The following is an 18,806-nucleotide window of genomic DNA, read 5'->3' on the forward strand; positions in this document are numbered from 1 at the left end:
GCCTTTTTTATTTTTTATTTCGACTGTCCTGTGATGGTGCCATGCTGTTTTCGTTTTGTATCCCCCGGTGTCGTAGGGAGTGAAGATGTGACGGGACGCATTTGAAGTATGACGGCCTTTGTGGATGGCTCCTTTTCATTCCACACTCACAAAAAAGGGGGCTTCTCTGGCGTTGCCAAACGTAACGCCCCCCTCCACACTGATGTGAATGGCCGACTGACCTTTGCGACTCCGTCCACTCTGCGTCCAGTGTTGTCCAAAAAGCCTATATCCCCCTTTCAGCATAGCCTAGCCATTGCCTCAGCTAAAGAGGATCCCTGCTATTCTTTATTGATATCATCAACGAATGCAAATAGATTTTGACGACAGGGATTTGGGGGTAGGGACGGCAAGAGGCAAATACAAAAGGCGAAATTGCAAGCGTTGATAGTGGTGATGGTGCTAGTCTTCCCTTGAAAGCCAGTCAGAGCACAAATTCCAGATTCATACTGGGGGAAAGATCCAGAAAGACGGGGGGAATATGTGCGGTTCAGATGTCTGGAGCGACTTTCAAGGGGTGGGTCGGGTCAGTCAAAGAGAAATAGGGGAATTTGGTGAAGCTTCAACTCGCCTTCCTCTCCTTCCTCTCTCACCACCTTTTACACCCCGACTGCGTAGCACCCTACCCAACCATACGCTACCCAACCCATCCTGCCTGTGTCGACCCCATCGGCTAGCAACGCACGCACGGACGTTCATGCGTGCGCGCGTCCCTGCACACCGTCTGCACTTGGAAACTATGATGGTACTGTCTTTCAAACGACATAAGGCAGATTAGTGGTGTGGCTTCTTTAACGAGCAGAAGAGCTACTCTTGCAATCGGTGGCAGTAGGCATCACACAACCTTAGCAACAGCTCCAGAAGCTTTTACGCATGGCTTTCCAAAGAGTGGTGTTCACACAATTGAAAAGTAAAACTTTGGTTGCGGTCAAAGCGGTGCCGTACCAATTTCAATGTGTTTTGACATGGGCAGGCCTTCGGTTCAGACACCCTCAAACCCACCTCTGAGAATCAAGGGCCTTTCATGTCAAAGAAATATTTTTTTTAAAATAGTTTAATAAGAATGGGTCTATGATGCATAGCCTACAGAGCAGGGGATACGTGGCCCACCTCACTATGGTTACTCATAATTAATGTTGCATTTTTCATTGACCCCAGTCTTGCCATATGCTTTTACGAGGCATGCATGTTTGCGAATGAATGGGGCAAATTCATCTTTCAAAAGCTAGAATCACAAGCCACCCAAAGCTCGACACCCGGAAGAAAAGGGAAGAATACCGAAAGATCAGAGGAGCATAGCGAGGTTACCGTTAGAATGCGCCGGATAAAGCAACTGTCAGCACCAGCCCCCGTGGCCCGAATGAAAAATATCCCTCGACAAGACGTTTCAGCCATTTATTATGAGAGAAAATAGAAGCCATGCTGAGAAATTAGGCAAATAAAAAATAAATTAGGCCAATATTAACCACAGCATAATTCACTATGGGTGTCACGCGTGTCTGCAACAAATCACCACAAGACATAGATAGATAGATGGATAGATGGATAGATAGATAGATAGATAGATAGATAGATAGATAGATAGATAGATAGATAGATAGATAGATAGATAGATAGATAGATAGATAGATAGATAGATAGATATATTTAGTGCAACAACTTAACATTACAGGAGCCTGCAACACAATTCGTGTTCAAGTCTGGCAAAGGTTTTAAATTAGGCTGAGCTAAGCGCCTGTGCAATGTCTGTGACAGTGCGCACAGATAAATACATGGTTAATTTCAAGATCTCACAAGATCTGCCAATGAGGCGAGCAGAAATTCATCTTTATGTTCATATGTTAATGGTAAACTTAATTTCCGTTTCCAACGTTATGCATAGCATACACTTCCCTCATATTTTTATGCATGCAGCCATAAGGTGATCTCTCCATTTTAAAAGTGTCAGTATGGAGTGGAATTTGAGGGAAATGCTGCTGGGAAAGAATGAGAAACCTCCTGGCGGAGGTGCGATGGTCGTGAACCATCTGTTGTGTGTTAAAAATTGAAGCTGTAAATATATCTGAACAGTAAATGCACTTTAAGTTTAAGCCTGTGCATAGGAGTTGCTTATTCCCCATATGTTGCTAAATCCTACTATGTGGGTGTCTACTAAGACCCATTTGAAACTATAAATTAACATATTAATTAAAATCTTTTTGTTTGTGAGATCTCACGATAAGTTGACGTCATCGTGTTTACGGTTTTTGAAGGGATTAGGTACAGAGGAGTTTTGGCGTGTACACAACCTTGCATTTGTAGCCTACTGGTGACTGACTGCCAACATCTATCCCATGTTTGCTAATGAGCAACAGGTAACGTGTACTTGAATCTGACAGATGCCAAATAAAAGCAAACAATTCACGTCCATTCCGACAAAAATCACTAATGTAGCCTTAAAAGCCAATTATGTTTGGATAAATTGCTACGGGAATGACCGCTAGTCAGAGGCTGTCATATCTAATCGTACTTAACGTATCCGCTCAAAGGGGGTTGGCAGTGGAACTGAAATAGACAGATTGAAGAATTTGGGGACTTGAGAATGAAGTTAGAACAGCACGGTCTCCGTTTCGACTCGGTTACCTCGTTTCACGCTTTCCCCTTTCATAGAAAACTTTGCTTTCCGATCCCCATGGGTCCCCTTTCCGGAGGCATGATTTATTTCAGCAACACAGCCTACACAAACACGAAAAACTCTCCCTATTTCCAGTTTAAATGCCACGTGTTGATTAATTTGTAGTTAATGACAGCCGGAGAAATAGGCGCAGAGACACATCCTCTTGTTTCTCGTCTTCCTCTCTTTCTCTCTCACTCACTCACCAGCCCTCCCCTTTCCCTTCGTTCCTCTCTTCCCCCGCTCCTTCTCTGCTTATCCATTTTACGCGGGCACACGCGCGCGTGCACAGACATGCACACATACACACACTCACACACACATTGCGGACACGCACACAAGCAGCGTTTGGATTAATGAATGTTACAGAAAAATAAATCTTACTTTATGATGAAGGTGTTTCAAAGCTGCTGCAAAGCAGTGTCTTCCTTCTTCTCTCCAACACGATTTCCTGTAGTAAGTCTTTTTTGTGTGTCGAACGTCTCGCTTTAATTAATATATTTCTGGGGGTCTGTCCCATATACCCAAATGCTTTGAGTGAAGTGGTGTGCAGATTGAGACATATTGAGCCCCCCTTTAAGGGGATCATTTCATGTGGGAGGCTGGACACAAAGTTTGGACTCGTGACTGGCATTCCGGAGAGACATGCATATTTTAAAACAACAAAGCGGGATAGAAACGGAGCTTGGGGTAGGAGGGGGGAAAGCTTGGAAAGAAATCAGTAACTGATAAACAGCTGTCACTGTTGGACAAGTTTTGAGCTCGTTTAATCATGTGTTTTCTGGGAGTAGAAACCTGGCAACAAGAAAAAACCTCCACAGTCAATCATCAGATTAAAAAAAATATTCCTGGAGTGGTATGATGACCAGCTCAGTGATTTTGCTCTTTTTCTTTAAGAATGCAATTAATATGTTTATGTGTGATTTACCGCCATGTCCAAAAATGGATGGATGAGTGTTCACTGCCATGTCGCTTTAGTAAAACTTTCATTCCAGAGAAACATAAACTTTTAAATAATTTAATCAAAACATATCCCTATATGTTACATATAGTTTGCAGTGCAACACTAAATACATAAATATTAAATAAATAAATAATTAAAGAAATAAATGACCAACTTGCAATGGCCAAACTTTGCCCTTTTTCCTACCGCACATACGCAAAGGATAAGCTAGCAGTGGTGAGAAAACTAAAAGTGAAAGAGCGAGAAGTGAACAGAGAGAGCAACACTTGGGCTTGCTAGATATCTCTGTTAGTTGTCAGTGCAATGGTCCGTTGGTATGGAATGCTAATAAGAGAACCCCCAGTTTCAGCCTCAGCCTCAGCTAGTCCCCTCAAAACACCATGTCGTCGCATTCCCTTTCCCTCTCAGAGCAGAGCCGAGAGGATCGATAACTGACCTGATGGTTTGGCCAGGGCTTTATTTATCTGCTCCAAGCAATGATATTATCAGCCTTGAACGTTATATACAGCAAACGTCTTCCTAAATCAACACAAAGGGATCGCTTACACAGCGGTCTGTGCCGCCTCTCGCCTCCCTCCCACACATGCCATGGACCGACCACACACACACATCCACACATACACACACTCCCTTACGCACTCGCACTCTCTCACACACAGACACATGCGCACTGGCGTCCCCTTATGCTAGACTCACAACTGGGGGTATTTTATGCCCCGTAGTGTTGGATTTGATCCATGGCTTAAACCCTCTTGGTGAGGGCTGTGTGTGGACGCAGAATTATGCCGTGATCACTGAGATTGTTAACAGCTATGTAGCGTCATCTTAGGTTGACTGCATATGGCCGCCCGTGCACAACGCCAACAAGTACATGGCGATTTCGAGTGACAGCACAATTTAGAAGGCATCTCATCACTGTGCAGCTCACGGTCCGCTCCTTTTAGCTATTGAACAGATGATGTGACGTAAGACTTGGGAGGCACGTCTAATGTAAAAATGTTGACTAGAAGTATGTGCGTAATTCCAATCACTTTAGTAGATGTGTTCAGACAGACAGACAGACAGACAGACAGACAGACAGACAGACAGACAGACAGACAGACAGACAGACAGATAGATAGATAGATAGATAGATAGATAGATAGATAGATAGATAGATAGATAGATAGATAGATAGATAGATAGACCGACAGACAGACAGACAGATAGACAGACAGACCGACCTATTGAAGCCTATACTATTTTAAAAGTAGGCGCCCTGTCACTTCAGGTAATGCATGTATGAAACCAGCTGCGTGTGTAAGCAAACAAATAAGCCCATGTTACGAGTCACTCATGTGTGCTTTGATAAATGGAACAAGACAGAGGTAAGTTGTTATTTTGCGTTTCTAGGCAATGACGCCACACTGCACACGATCCCTAACTCATACCACAGACGTTACTCTTCACTGTTTCCTCTTTAACTATCACAAAGTTGGCCTTTTATGAATGTGCAACTGATCAAACCAACAAGACATAAATTTACGCCTTTGCCCTTTAATAGGAGCAGCAGATACTAGTTTAGCATACACCTGACGTGCGTTTTAAAAGTTGATGGAAAAGCTATTCTGCAAGAATCCTACAACGTGGTGAAACTGTCACCTTTACGTTCCAGACACTTTATGTTCATAGAGGCATATCTTGTATTGGATAACGCGCAAAATAGCCATCACGCGCACTGCATTTGGGTTTACAAATATGAAGATAGTTTAGGGCATGGGGCCACTCTGAATTTCAAAAAGTTTCAGATTCACCGTTGGGTTTTAAATCATTTTCGTTAACTTGGTGAACATTTAAGTTTACAACGGACGTAGCTAAGTCTAGCTTTGGTCGACCTCCCTTTAATGTGAAGAATAAAAGTTGGACATTGTGATTGATAATAGCGCACGTTCTGGTGCTCCCTCCAACACGATATGACACAACAGGTTGAATGGTATGCCTCATTGTCTGATCAGGTGTAAAAATAATAATAATAACAATAATGATAATAATATCGAGAACACATAGATTCTTGCTTTGGGCCCATAACATATTCCTATACACAGAGGCTACCAGCTGCCTTTCTGTAGAAGTGTTCAAAAGAGTATAACTGGCAGCAATATGTTAGTAGGCCTATACTGACTGGATCATAAACTGCACAATTCTACTCAACTCAGTACACTTCAGAGACATGCACTATACTCCTGTGTCTATTTACCGATGCAAAACTGTTTTGGTTGTTTGATGTGCGTAATTAATTTGTATGCTCTGCTTAGCTGGGCGATAATTATCTTTATTCTGAATAAATCCATAAATTATAGTTTGCATGCGTGACTCGTGGCCTATATTAAATGTGTGTCCTTTTTATTTTTGTAAACGAACACATTTCAGGCAATAACACATCATTACAAAGCAAGAAAAATCATCTTTCACCAGGGGTTTCAAAAAGCCATATGACACAATAACCAAGTCAGTTGAATTGAGACTTCTAACTCCTCTCTCAACATTGAATATGCTAACACCAGTTCAATGTTTACAACCCTTGGATGCATAACATGTTCAAATAAATATGTACTTAATTGTTGGGCGACTGAAACATGTATCGTCTAAACTTATGCTTGCTCTTTTCTCAAATGACACGACTGACCCATAAAAGCATGTAACCCTCCTCTTGTTATCAAAGTTCATCACAGCGAACCACACTTGCCATACAGCTATTAATAATATGAAAGGGGACGATGCCATCTCTCTTTCTCTCTCTCTCTCTCTCTCTCTCTCTCTCTCTCTCTCTCTCTCTCTCTCTCTCTCTCTCTCTCACACACACACACACACACACACACACACACACACACACACACACACACACACACACACACACACACACACACCGTGCAGGAAAGGGCGAATCATTTTCCTTCCCAACACGACAGCTTATTTGTCAATGCTGTTACAACATTCAGCGTAAAAAAGGGAAGACATTCGCAGAGCCGCAAGCCCAGAGGAAGCGAATGGCATCCTCCCTCCTCTTCTCGCGCGCTCATTTATGGCTAACCCTCGCGCAGCTCTCTATTCAGCATACAATGCATCACATTTAGTGCTACTATCGACCAGCTTACATACAGCAGTATACATTTCCCAGATTGATCACGCATACAACTGCTGCCTCGCATCTGTGCCAACACCCCTCTTTACAACGTTACATGTGGATTTTTTTATTTTGTCAATGCCCGATTTCTCAGTGGTTCCCCCTTATTTCTGGGCTTTTTTTTAGGCTACCTCATCTCAAGAGCATCACCTTGTGTCTCTGAGCCGAAGCAAAAGACAATGTCTGCAGTATGCACACCTACACTGCTGTTTGAAGGAAATAAAGGCGTATATTGAACATAAATGCAGGTTAAGCCGCGCGTTTCAGCATGTAGCAGTGAGCAATCTCCCTAGCAGGCTTTGTTCTATGTCACAAAATACACTGCCATGAGCATGAATGTAAAGGGCCAAGACGCCTATAAACAAATCAAACATCACCATTTGGTACATATGTGCAGTTTTCACATCTAAAGGGCCACCCGAGGAAGAACAGTCATCTCTCACATCGCTCTCATTAAAGCCGACACAAGCGTTATTGTTTTCTACCAATACATAGCAAAATCCCTTAAAGCCCTTGTTTTAATCAAACAAGCCTACGTGCATTCGCTGACGATGAGGCCATTTAGCATAATGAAAATCTAGCTGCCCCATTGGTTATCAGCGGCTTATGATATCAAGCGAAAGACCACCTGTATGTTGTACTGCAAAGTATATGCGAAATGGTTCACACAACACACTATCTTGCTTTTTTTTTTTTTTTTTTTTTTACTTCACATCAACAAATCAAAACTATAAACCCATGACCCACCCACAAGCCCCCTTATAGCACCACCAGTCAGCAGTCATAAAGCGTGGAAATGAAAGGCGACACAAAATAAAACTCAAGAAACAACAAACATCAAGACGAAACAAACAAAATGTATTTGAAAATGATATATTAAAAGTGCTTTTTGATTCATGTAGTTCTTCTTTGAATGATGATTGACTCAACACACAAGCGCAGCACGCACACACACACACACCCACACACACATGACCAAGAAAGAACAAAAAAAAAGTTTGATGGGTTTCCTCTCCTCATAAGTCCGTGAGGTCAGTTATCCGTCGAGTTGCATGTCCATTGCATGGTTGGAGGGGGGTGATCAACCATCAGTGATAATATTGTCATTGCGATTAGACGGTTTCTTATTTGTCTAAAATTTTCTTTATTTTTATGTTTTAAATTCTCACTTCAATTTTAATTCTTGGAGAACATAGCTTCAACAACATATATCGCACTCATTATAAGAAGCAAAAGGTTATATCAAAAAATCATTAGTATAGAATCACAGAAAACCTGGTTTAGAACCAGAAAAAAATACAAAACAGATACATAGACACAGGACATATCTTATAATTGCTTGGAAACATTACTTTCCCGCTAAGTCTTGATTCATTTTTACTGCGCATATGATGTTCTTCAATTTATTTGGGTGTATTTTTTTTTTTACAAAAAAAGGAAAATAAAGACTAGTATTTTACAAAATGAAGAGTGTTCTTGAAGATGGATGGGGATTTACATGGGCGTAAGTCCAGTTCTTTATTCTCTGTACATCATATTCCATCACGGTTCCGAAGACTTAAAAATGCGGTGTCTTCTAAGGTGATCAGAAACGAGGTCCTATATTAAGTCTTCTTGCACGACTTGATGTGTTTTGGTCCTTAGGTCTCTTTTTTCTCGCTTTCTCTCATTCGGATCATTGAATGGACATGTAAGGCCAGTTGAAGCTGCTCCCGGATAATAACATATCCCTGATGAGGGTTTCAATGGGAGTTTTACCTACCAAGCGGACGAAAAACAGCTGCTCGATTACCGAAGAGGAGACGGTGCGGAGAGAGGGCAACCGAAGCAAGAGCTTCCCAAAGCGGCTGGGCTGGTTTGGATACTGGCTCCTCACGTATTCCTCTAAGGCGCACTGAGATTTCTCCTGGAGGCTTTCGATGTGAGCCGCATCTGACAGGCCGCAGGCGTCTGAGCAGACAAAACAGAGGAGAGAAGGGGGCTCAGGTTATCATTCAACATCAGCGTTACGTGTTATTGACAAAGTGCTATGAACACGGACCCAAACATGATGCATCACACTACGTAAGCGCATCTGGCATATAAATAAACAACACAATGGAGCGCCGTTGCAATAGCAGTAACAGCAACATACTCGCTGCGTATAACACACACCAAAGCATGTTCATAAATCACAGAAAACAAAGAATATGTAGAGTGGGCGCGCTCCTTTTACGTCTAGCAAACATGGGCGCAAGACGCACGCACGCGCACAAGTAAAAACACACTCAGACGGACGACACACACACACACACACACACATAGGTGCATATTGTAAGGTGTATCCAATGATCTCGCTACCGATTTGGTGACTCGGGGGATGGGCATAGGCAATTACAAACAGAGGGATTTGGAATAGTTATAATTGTCTTATGACCTAATTATCATTCTCGTAGTAAGGCCCATCTATTCCGACTAGACTGCGTGTTGACTGGTATAACACCAAGGCAAGGCCGCTTGAGGCAATTAAATGTCTTAGTGAGGGCTTAGATGACAGGAAAGAGACCTGGGAGATAAAGTGAGCCAGAAATCACGCAAATTCTACTGACACGTTCGCTGTGCGTAACGTGCGTAATGGCCGTCCTTGATTTTTTTTGCTTTGTTATTTGGAATGGTTGAACTTGAATGGGTGTAACAATTTATTGAAGAATGTAGTAAATGGACACTCACCACATCTAAAATGCAATATGAAAGTAGGCCTACTTTCAAAAAGAAGTTTTGAAGCAATGTATTTTATCGCCATTACCAAGGTCTATTAGGCAGGCGGGCAACTAGACATTTTCCAAGATCACACAATATGGAGACCATGTTGATGCCATGATGTAGATAGAGGCCAGTGCTACTCCTCCGCTGACAGTGACACTGATCTATGAAGTAGAGTCTGGTACTGGTCGAGGATTGAACTATTTTCTAATAGTCTCAGCTATAGTTTGTGTAGAAATGTAAGAGAAGTCACATTTACGCCGGGTAAGCCAGCCAGTTGCTTGGCCGAGTTCGGCCGACTTGCTTGTTTAAGAGGGGGAGGGGAGAGCGGCTCCCATGTTGTCACTAAAGGTCACCGCAATGGCTTTACTTCTACACGCAACCAGTAAACACATTCTCGCCTAAAACTTGTTCATTTTTGACGCACACCCATACAATCATCCTGGTCACTGTCCAAACCTGAAAGACAGTTCAAGTTTATTTCCAATTATAATGCTATTAAATTGTCACCTGCCTTCCAAACAAAGCTTATGCCATATACAAGGTAGCGCTCAGATATAGTCCTAAGCATGTCTGGCTATTCTACTGGCCAGGTCTTGCCCTCTGAGGGCTATGGGCCTACAATTACGGTACTTTCACATTCAAACTCATTGTAATAATAACTGGAGCGTCCTTCAAGTATGTGACGTCACCTCGTATTTTGGAAGAATAAAGAGAAACGCACCGTTTGGTAGCTCAAAGCAATCCCCGACTTCATAGCCTTCATATAGCCTACAGCTGAAGTGTAGGCCCAGCATTAAAAGACAGGCACCCCTGTTATGAAACGCGTATGAGGATTGCATGGCTGACAAGCTAATGCTAGGGCTGACAATATATTACAGCACATTGGCTAGGATGCACAACAATTGCAGTCGACAATTTTACAAAACAAGCCTATTGTCTTCATTGCTCCAAGTGCCGGGTGATGAGAAGAATGTGGATCTCACAGGAGGAATTAAGTCTCAGTAGCATAACAGCAATGGGCCTGTATTATTAGGCCTATTATTTTTTAAAAACAGTTTAATCTGTCTTCGCATTATAAGAAACGTCATTAACATATAATATAATATAATATAATATAATATAATATAATATAATATAATATAATATAATTTTAGTGATTATAAATAATGTTACTATTATCAAATTTGTTTAATTAATGAATTGTGTTTGTTGTTAAATAAATCAATTCCACCCCGGAAGTAGCCTAAACATGCAGACTATGCAATATGAATACTATGGAATATCCACCTTACATGATATTGTCACTTCAAATAGTTTCAAGGCAAAATTCGGATTTTGGGAGTGTGTCATTGTCTGTTTATTGACAATGCACATGAAATCCATCCTCGAGTCCAAAGGAAGTGGATTTAAAATCGTAATTTCCATGCTGGCAGAACTAAGACTATGGATGGGCTTCCATATTTTCACAGTTAATTATTTTAATAATTTAAACCTCTTTCAGATCAACCAATCAAAACTACTCCCAGACTCATTAAAATGGCATTAAGTGGACCTAGCAAATGTTTGAATAAGTGCAGTTAAATATCATTCTGTGTAGAATACGTAGTCGTCCATGTACAGTCATTTAACCGAGGCCAAAGAGGTGTGGGCCTACATAATGACCGCAATCATCAGATTTTCAGTTTGAATGATATGGCTTTATAAACTCGTAATTAACACATTCGAGGTCTCGTGATGAGATATACATAACCATGCCCACATAAAAAATATATACGCAGTGTAACACTGGCCCCCCATATTCATTCCTGCCGGCCCGTACCTATTTAATTTGGGTAATTTGAGAAATGTGTATTGGTCATTACAAACCCTCAGCCATGCTTCATATGTGCACAGCATGTGGGTACAACACAGTGTTTTGCAGCCCAGAGAGGGTAGGAGTGTTAACACGCGCAGCCTCGACTTGACTAGTTGTTGTTGTAGTTTTCCCACCTCCCCACGAGCAGGCCTAATCCACAGCAAAAGGCTTCACACTCACCTGACGTGAAGAGTACTATTGCTTTGATACAGCTGTACTCTGCCGAGTCGACGTGTAGGGCCTTCAGCTTCTCCACTTGCTCCTGGAAGATCCGAATGTGATCCATAAAGGCCACAACTCGGTCCGCCGACATCGGCGAAGCATGGAGGCCGGCGGCGGCTAGCAGTGGAGCCACGTGCAGGGGCATGGAGCACTGCGCCGCGTTAAGCACAAACAACTCGCTCCATGTCAGTCTGAGTAGGGACACCTGGTCGGTGATTTGCAGGTCGGGAAAGAAAGGGATGTTCCTTGCCCATTCCACGGCGCTGAACAGCAAACGAGCAGCCAACTCACAGATATTCTCGATTCCCATGATATTGTTAGGCTGCATGCACTGGCTGCCATAGCGGGACGTGGGGTAAGGCTCGGCCCGAAGCAGTAATGAGATGTATCCGGACAGATAGCAATGGCCGTTCAGGGGATCCCCGTTGGTGAGCGCGTACTGGCCTGGGTTCGGTTGGGTTGGAGGCATTCGTCCTCGCTGAACCGCTGACAAAAAGAAAGAAAGGGAGAGGAAATGTACATCCAGAATCATACACATAGTCTGTGGAAAGACTCTAACTAGTTAATTCGGGAATCTAGTCCACTTCGTATACTAGCCTACTTCTCCCTCAAATATAGCCTAGTTAAGGACTATTCTCTGAGTATATTGTAATCCTTGAGAAAAAGTAGCATATAATAGTCTTTGTGGAAATGGGCCATAGCGCTGCTGTACTGTTTACCTTTTATTTATGGACATAAATGAGGCTGGACACATACACACACTCGAACACACACACACACACTGGCGCTTTCTCGCACTGAAAATATTTATTCCATTGTAAATTAAAATTAAGTCCATTATCATTCATTGTGGGTATAGGCCCTATGTGTTATAATTGCACGATGGAATTATATTTTTCAATATGCGTTACATTATCGCGATGAATTGTCTTAGTGTTTTGAACTACATTTATCAACAGCTCATTGCTATGTTGTTGCTTAATTTGACGTGAAGCCAAAGTGCGGCATAGAGAATTTAGTGTGAATGGTCTACATTCATATTTTATAGTTACTTACATAACGCAGCAAAATACTTAACTCGTGTCTTGACAAAACACTGTTGCTTAACTTGTAGGACAAAACATATGATAAAAAATGCTGCCTCAACTTGCAACCAGTGGTTTGGGTAAACAGCGAAATGTGTTATTTTCGACTGGCGATGGCTGAAAGTTATGCAGTATTGTTGTTTAGTGCAAGGGGTTGAAGAGGGACAACTAGGCCCTCAGTTCGGTGACATTGGAGAGTGAAAATGTGCTTAACACACCTCGAATGAACCGCCTCGCCTGTGCGTTCCACTTTCTAGGACGTGGTAAAAGGGGATGGTGGAGGCTAGTCAAACACATGCACATACTCGTTTGTAAGTACATGTTTTTACACACACACACACACACACACACACACACACACACACACACACACACACACACACACACACACACACACACACACACACACATTCTCTCTCTCTCTCTCTCTCTCTCTCTCTCTCTCTCTCTCTCTCTCTCACTTTCTCTCTCACACACACACACACACACACACACACACACACACACACACACACACACACACACACACACACACACACACACACACACACACACACACACACACAGGCGTCCAAAGCCCCTAGTTTCTCATCTGTGCAAATCGAAGTGCCATAATTGCAAATAATTTTGTGTAGGGTGAAAACCCCATTGGTTGGTCATTAAAATCTCCAAAGAGCCGTATTCTTTTTCTAAGCCTTCGCATCTTGCTTAGCCGCTGCACTGCACTACACTAAAGCCCTCCCGCACATATTCTGACGCACACAAAAGCATTGTATAACTGCTATAGGCACGAAACCCTATGACAAGACATTGTATGTGGCTACAGCTCGCTATCTATTGTCATTGTGTAGTGCAATACAAGAAGAGACATGTATTCACCTTCCCGCCGCATTCCCACTTTCAAGCACTTCTTGAGCCGACAGTATTGACATTGATTTCGATGGTGCTGGTCAATGGGACAGTTTCTGTTGGCACGACATGTATACGTTAAGTTCCTTCGGACACTCCTCTTGAAGAAACTTTTGCATCCCTCGCAGGTGAATTGACCATAGTGCTTGCCGCTCGATTTGTCTCCACAAACGACACATTCAATATGCTGCTGATTCTGTCCAGAATTCTGCTGCCCTTTGTCGCCAGCAGTCCCCGGTGTTGAAGGGGGTCCTGGCTGACTGGGGGTCTGCGGAGTGTGCGGTGCAGCTGACGCCGCCTGCTGTTGCTCCCTCCCCGGCTGAGTTGCTGGATTGGGGCCGCTCGGAGGTCCTCCGGCCACGTCTTCCTGCGGATCTCGCCAGACGCTAACTACCATTGCCATATCTCGGGCCCGAAAAGTGCTTTCAAGCGAACTGGTCGCTCGGATATTAGAGCTGGTAAACGGGAAAGGGTATACGCACGACAGTGTTAAGTCTTATAGGAGCAACCAATCTCACAGAGAAAAGTACAAACAGCGAACGATCAATATATTCAAAAACAAGAGACAAGAGACAGGCACCCGATCAGGATATGCAAGTGTCGGGAGGCCAGTTCCAGGGTAAATTGCAGTCAGCCATTCGGGAAAGCAATCTTGTAGAAATAAAGCGAACCAGACGCAGAAAAAAATCAGTTCATTGGAAACAGCTTTCGGAGAGGCAGGAAATCTTCACAATGACATAGAAATAAAAATAAATGCTCTCGGACGAAGACTCGATCCAAAGTGCTGTGTGAAATTAATTCCCTTCTTTTTCTTCCTCTGCTCCTTTCTCCGTCTTCGCGGCTGAAGAGGAGGAAAAACTGAAGAGCGGGACTCTCTATCTATGATCATGAATAAAGCTCATCTGGACCCGCAAAAATAACAGCGCCAGAGTGGATGAGTAGTTTCACCTCTCCGGGAGGACCGGAGCGCGGATAAAAGGAAAAAACAACTAATAGAATATGCAAGAAGCAGAGACCCAAAAATGAACGCGCTTCAACGGGAAGACCAGCGGAGCAATGTTTCCGAAGCAGAGATCTGCGCGAATGTCTGTATATAGTGAACTTTGACACTACTATTGAAACTGACACGTTTCTATGGAGATCGCTGCGCCTTATATGGTGCTCGTGTCAAGGAGCCAAGAGAGGGGCTGCTGGCAACTGATAATCAAAGGCGACTGACTGGTCAGAACCCTGCATTGAGGGGGGAGAGAGAAAATGGGAGGCTAAGGTTAGCCAAGCCTCTTTCACTCCATTGGTTAGCGTCCTCGTTCCTTGCTACCTACGACTGGGGGCTCTGACAAGCACAATTTACATTGAGCTCGCCCTGCACTGCTATTTAATTTGAAACCTGATTAGTATGGGCCGTCTATTGTCACAAAAAGAGGAAGAAACCCCGATTAGAATAGTCGCAAAGCGGGGTAAAAGCCGGGACAAAGCCAAGCGCGCATGAAAAAATAAACGTCCACGGTGAAAGGTCTCGCGGAGACCGATTAAAGTTTGAGATGCTTTGTTTCACGCCGCTGTCATGATTACAAGCCCTTAATTCGCGCATTGTGGTTTTTGAACGCACCACTCTCACGTAGGCTACACTATATTCTCAGAGCGCAAAAGAATCTCTGTGAGTGCAATAGTTTGTGATGATGCCGTTGTTGATTTATCTGCATCGCGTATAGATAACGGTCCTTGTGAGGGAAATTATAGAAAATATGCGAGTGCTCTACCGCCTACTAGCTGTTTTATCTGTCTGGATGCGACAGCAACGATAGCGACTTTATAAGAGCGGTTGGATAACTGGACTAATTCAATAGTTAAGCCATTGAAGACATAGCGTGAAAATGCTTGCTATTTACTCTTTGTTTATATTCGCATTTATTCAAGACCAAGCCTTGTCCTTTAAATATTCTGCGGGCATCCAGTATTATGTGTATGAATACTACAGCCTCAGCTGCATGTACAGACTGAAATGTCTGGATCGGACTGCCACCTAGCGTACAGTAGACAATTACATGGAAAGAGAAATGCATAACTTATTGTTGTAACAGGCCTGCATTTTTCAGGTACTGTAAAGGTATGTACTGTACTGATAAGACGCTCTTTTATCATAATTGTTCAGTCAGAGCACGTTGAAAAGAATTTTGGTTGGTTGTAATGTGTTTATTCTGAAAGTGGAATGTAGGCCTGCCGTGCGTAAAAGTAGCCTATCCAAGCACGCAACATGTTAACCTCGAGTTCAGAACCACAAACATTGTCCTCGAAGTTTAATGTCTAGATTTTTATTTTTTATTTTTTAATCAGCTACACCCGTTGTTCCTCAGTAAATGGAGGCAGTGTAAATAGAACAGTCGCTTCAAAAGAGCGCAAAAGTTTTCCTTTCTACTCGTGGTTTGTTTATGACTTGTTACATGCATTAAGTGAAGGTGTTTTTTATATAATCTCTTGACTTGCTTGTCGGAAAATACTGTTTTCATGTGGACAATGTGTTCAGAAGGACTATTCAACGGTATCCCTTCCTTCGTCTCTCTCTCTCTCTCTCTCTCTCTCTCTCTCTCTCTCTCTCTCTCTCCTCCGATCGCGATAGCCTTCACATACTGATGGTCATGACCGCTGTTCTTTGAAAAGGTGAAACGAATAAGATTAAAGTGGACAAAGAGAAAGTTCTGTAAGTGTAACATCAAGATTTTACTCCACAGATTCGGCGGCGAGCGAGAAGGAGAGAGAGAGGCACAGCATAGCAGCAGCGAATGGGAGACCAGAGATGCAGGCAAGCAAGAGAACAGCGAGGGAGAGGGGAGGGAAAAGTGGACACTAGGACACGAAGGAAGAGAGTGCTCCGCACCGGGTCTCAACATCGTCTGGACAATAGTGTTCCTTCAGCGCGACGGATATCAACAAGGCAAGTATTTCTCTTATTTCACAAACTAACCATTTGAGTCGCAGAACTGCTGAACTACAGTAAGATAAATACATTATTTGCTGTGCTTGTGTTGAATGGATTGCATTAATGATGCTTCACACACTGGGCGTGAAAGGCTTGTTTCAAGCTCCCGCTTTTATAGTCTATTCGCGCGTAATTACGCAGAATAAACATAAATAAATGAAAGAACGTGGGCATAGCATGTCGAATATGGCGGGAGTTATGCGGTTAAAGTTGTCGGTATGTAGCCTAGGCTACTATATAGTCTGTTGAACTTGGCTAAGCGCGGCATGAAGCGGCTTTCCCAACCATAAGCTTCTCACCTGTGCCACACTGTTTGTTGTTTGATCACATAATGAAAAGATCGATAGCAACCTGTTTGTCTAAGAGATAATGTCAATGGATTAAAACAACAATTATACAAGCCAGGAGGGGTGACTGAGTAAGTCTGGGTTTTTTGTTGTTGCAAATATCACTAAGCATGTTTCTAAAAAAAAAAAGTCACCTCTGTGACTTGAAGCCATAACCTCAATATACTCGTCCGATGACAACAGCAAATGCCAGAAAAGAAGTTCATGTCGGCCTAAAGTACCCCAAAGTCCACATTTATAAACAGTAGCCTATGCATATTTAAGTAGGCCTATAAAAACTCAACATTCAAACTATTTCATGCCAGACTTTACAATAAGGCGGATAACGTGCTTATATTATTTACAATTGATTTCAGCCTGCTCCAAATTGCTGATAACATCAAAGGTTATTCTAGGACAGGGTTTACCTATGGCATAATTCAGCAATGCGTGATTATAGCACTGTGTTTTTTGTAATTCAACAGTCGTAAATGTGCTGCAACGCATGTTTTATGTGCTTTAAAATTCTGAGGGTAAATTAAAATAATTTAAAAAAAAACTGTGCCAGTAAAACATGAAGTAGGTAATGTAACTATTATGGCTCTTACTCGAGAGGGAAACACGCTGTTGTAATTGTGCATTGTCGACCCCACTTAGTTATAGTTTTAAAGCAACCAGACTTCGCTCTGATACCCTTTCATTCCCCCCAGAAAAGATCTTATAACTTCCTGGGGTGCATGCATGTACAGCCCCTTGCACAGGGCCAACCAAGTGGAACCATAAAGTAGCCTGCAGAGTGCTGTGTGTCAGCCTAGAGTTGCATCCTCTCAGGAGATCAGTACACCCGAATGAATCATACTCACCTTGAAATAAATGATTCATTTGAGCAAATATCATGTAGGCTATTCTCTCAAACGAGAGGCCACTCACACAAAAACAATATTTATAGACTTGGTCCAAGGTTATTTTGCTCTACAGTTCTTTCTTCCATATAGTAATATCATGCAATATGCACAGTTATGCACATTCAAATGCAAATGTTTGTGAATAACTGAAACTAATTTGTTACTACATCGTGCGTAATTGCATTCGTTGTATTTCTGCATTTTATGACAACCAACAGCATATTCTATAATTGATCAACTGCAATATTGTGAATATGGCCAGCAATTTGTTTATAATGTTGCCCACATTGCAATAATAATTACAATGACAGTTTAAAACACCTAGGCTATCCAAAACTGAAGGGATCCAGTGTCACATTAGCCTCATATTAGCCTGCCCCTCTCTCTTCCCCTCTCTTTCAAACTAACCTATTACTCCATTCTAAAAGATGACTGACAAATAGCTATTGTGAACACCCAAGTGTTCAATGGGTTTTGCAAACTCATAGGTTGGTAAACTTGTATATTGTGGAGGCAAAGTCTCATAAGTGTACGCTCGCTAAATATATACGCGCGTGGGTGCGCGCGCGCGAGAACGCGCCTGCATATGAGATTGGTGCCGCGATTTTTTTCTTAACCTCTTAAAACACACATCCTACGGTCATTGAAAGTGATGGCAGGATTGTTATGGGCCCCTCGCTTTGACTAGTCGCCAGTTGAAAGGGTAGAGAAGGGGGCTTTTGTCCCATCTGATTCCAAACTATTTTGGGGCTCGGCTTGGTGTGAAAAGGACGAGAGGTCACTTGAAATCGCCTTTTATCCGCTCCCATTTTCTTTATGGATCAGTAACCTTCAAAAGGCATAATCTGATCAGGCTTAATGAAATAGATTAACTATTCTCAACGCCAACGAAAATATATCTAAACTATAATATTCGATAGAGACTAGTAGGCTATGTGTCGATGTGAGCTGAAGAAAATCTTT

At 42.6% G+C, this 18,806-nt stretch overlaps 1 protein-coding gene across 1 annotated transcript; it reads right to left on the reverse strand.

The window, feature by feature from the left end:
* Window positions 1-6,523: 6,523 nt before the first annotated feature.
* Window positions 6,524-14,946, reverse strand: nr2f1a (nuclear receptor subfamily 2, group F, member 1a). The gene is made up of 3 exons (XM_063187310.1): window positions 13,606-14,946; window positions 11,600-12,127; window positions 6,524-8,769 (listed from the first exon to the last, which is right to left on the reverse strand). The coding sequence occupies exons 1-3, from the start codon at window positions 14,036-14,038 to the stop codon at window positions 8,495-8,497; spliced, it is 1,236 nt and encodes a 411-aa protein (XP_063043380.1). The 5' UTR covers window positions 14,039-14,946; the 3' UTR covers window positions 6,524-8,494.
* Between the last annotated feature and the right edge of the window lie 3,860 nt (window positions 14,947-18,806).

Source organism: Engraulis encrasicolus, chromosome 21, assembly GCF_034702125.1.
Source record: "Engraulis encrasicolus isolate BLACKSEA-1 chromosome 21, IST_EnEncr_1.0, whole genome shotgun sequence".
Taxonomy (NCBI): Eukaryota; Metazoa; Chordata; class Actinopteri; order Clupeiformes; family Engraulidae; genus Engraulis; species Engraulis encrasicolus.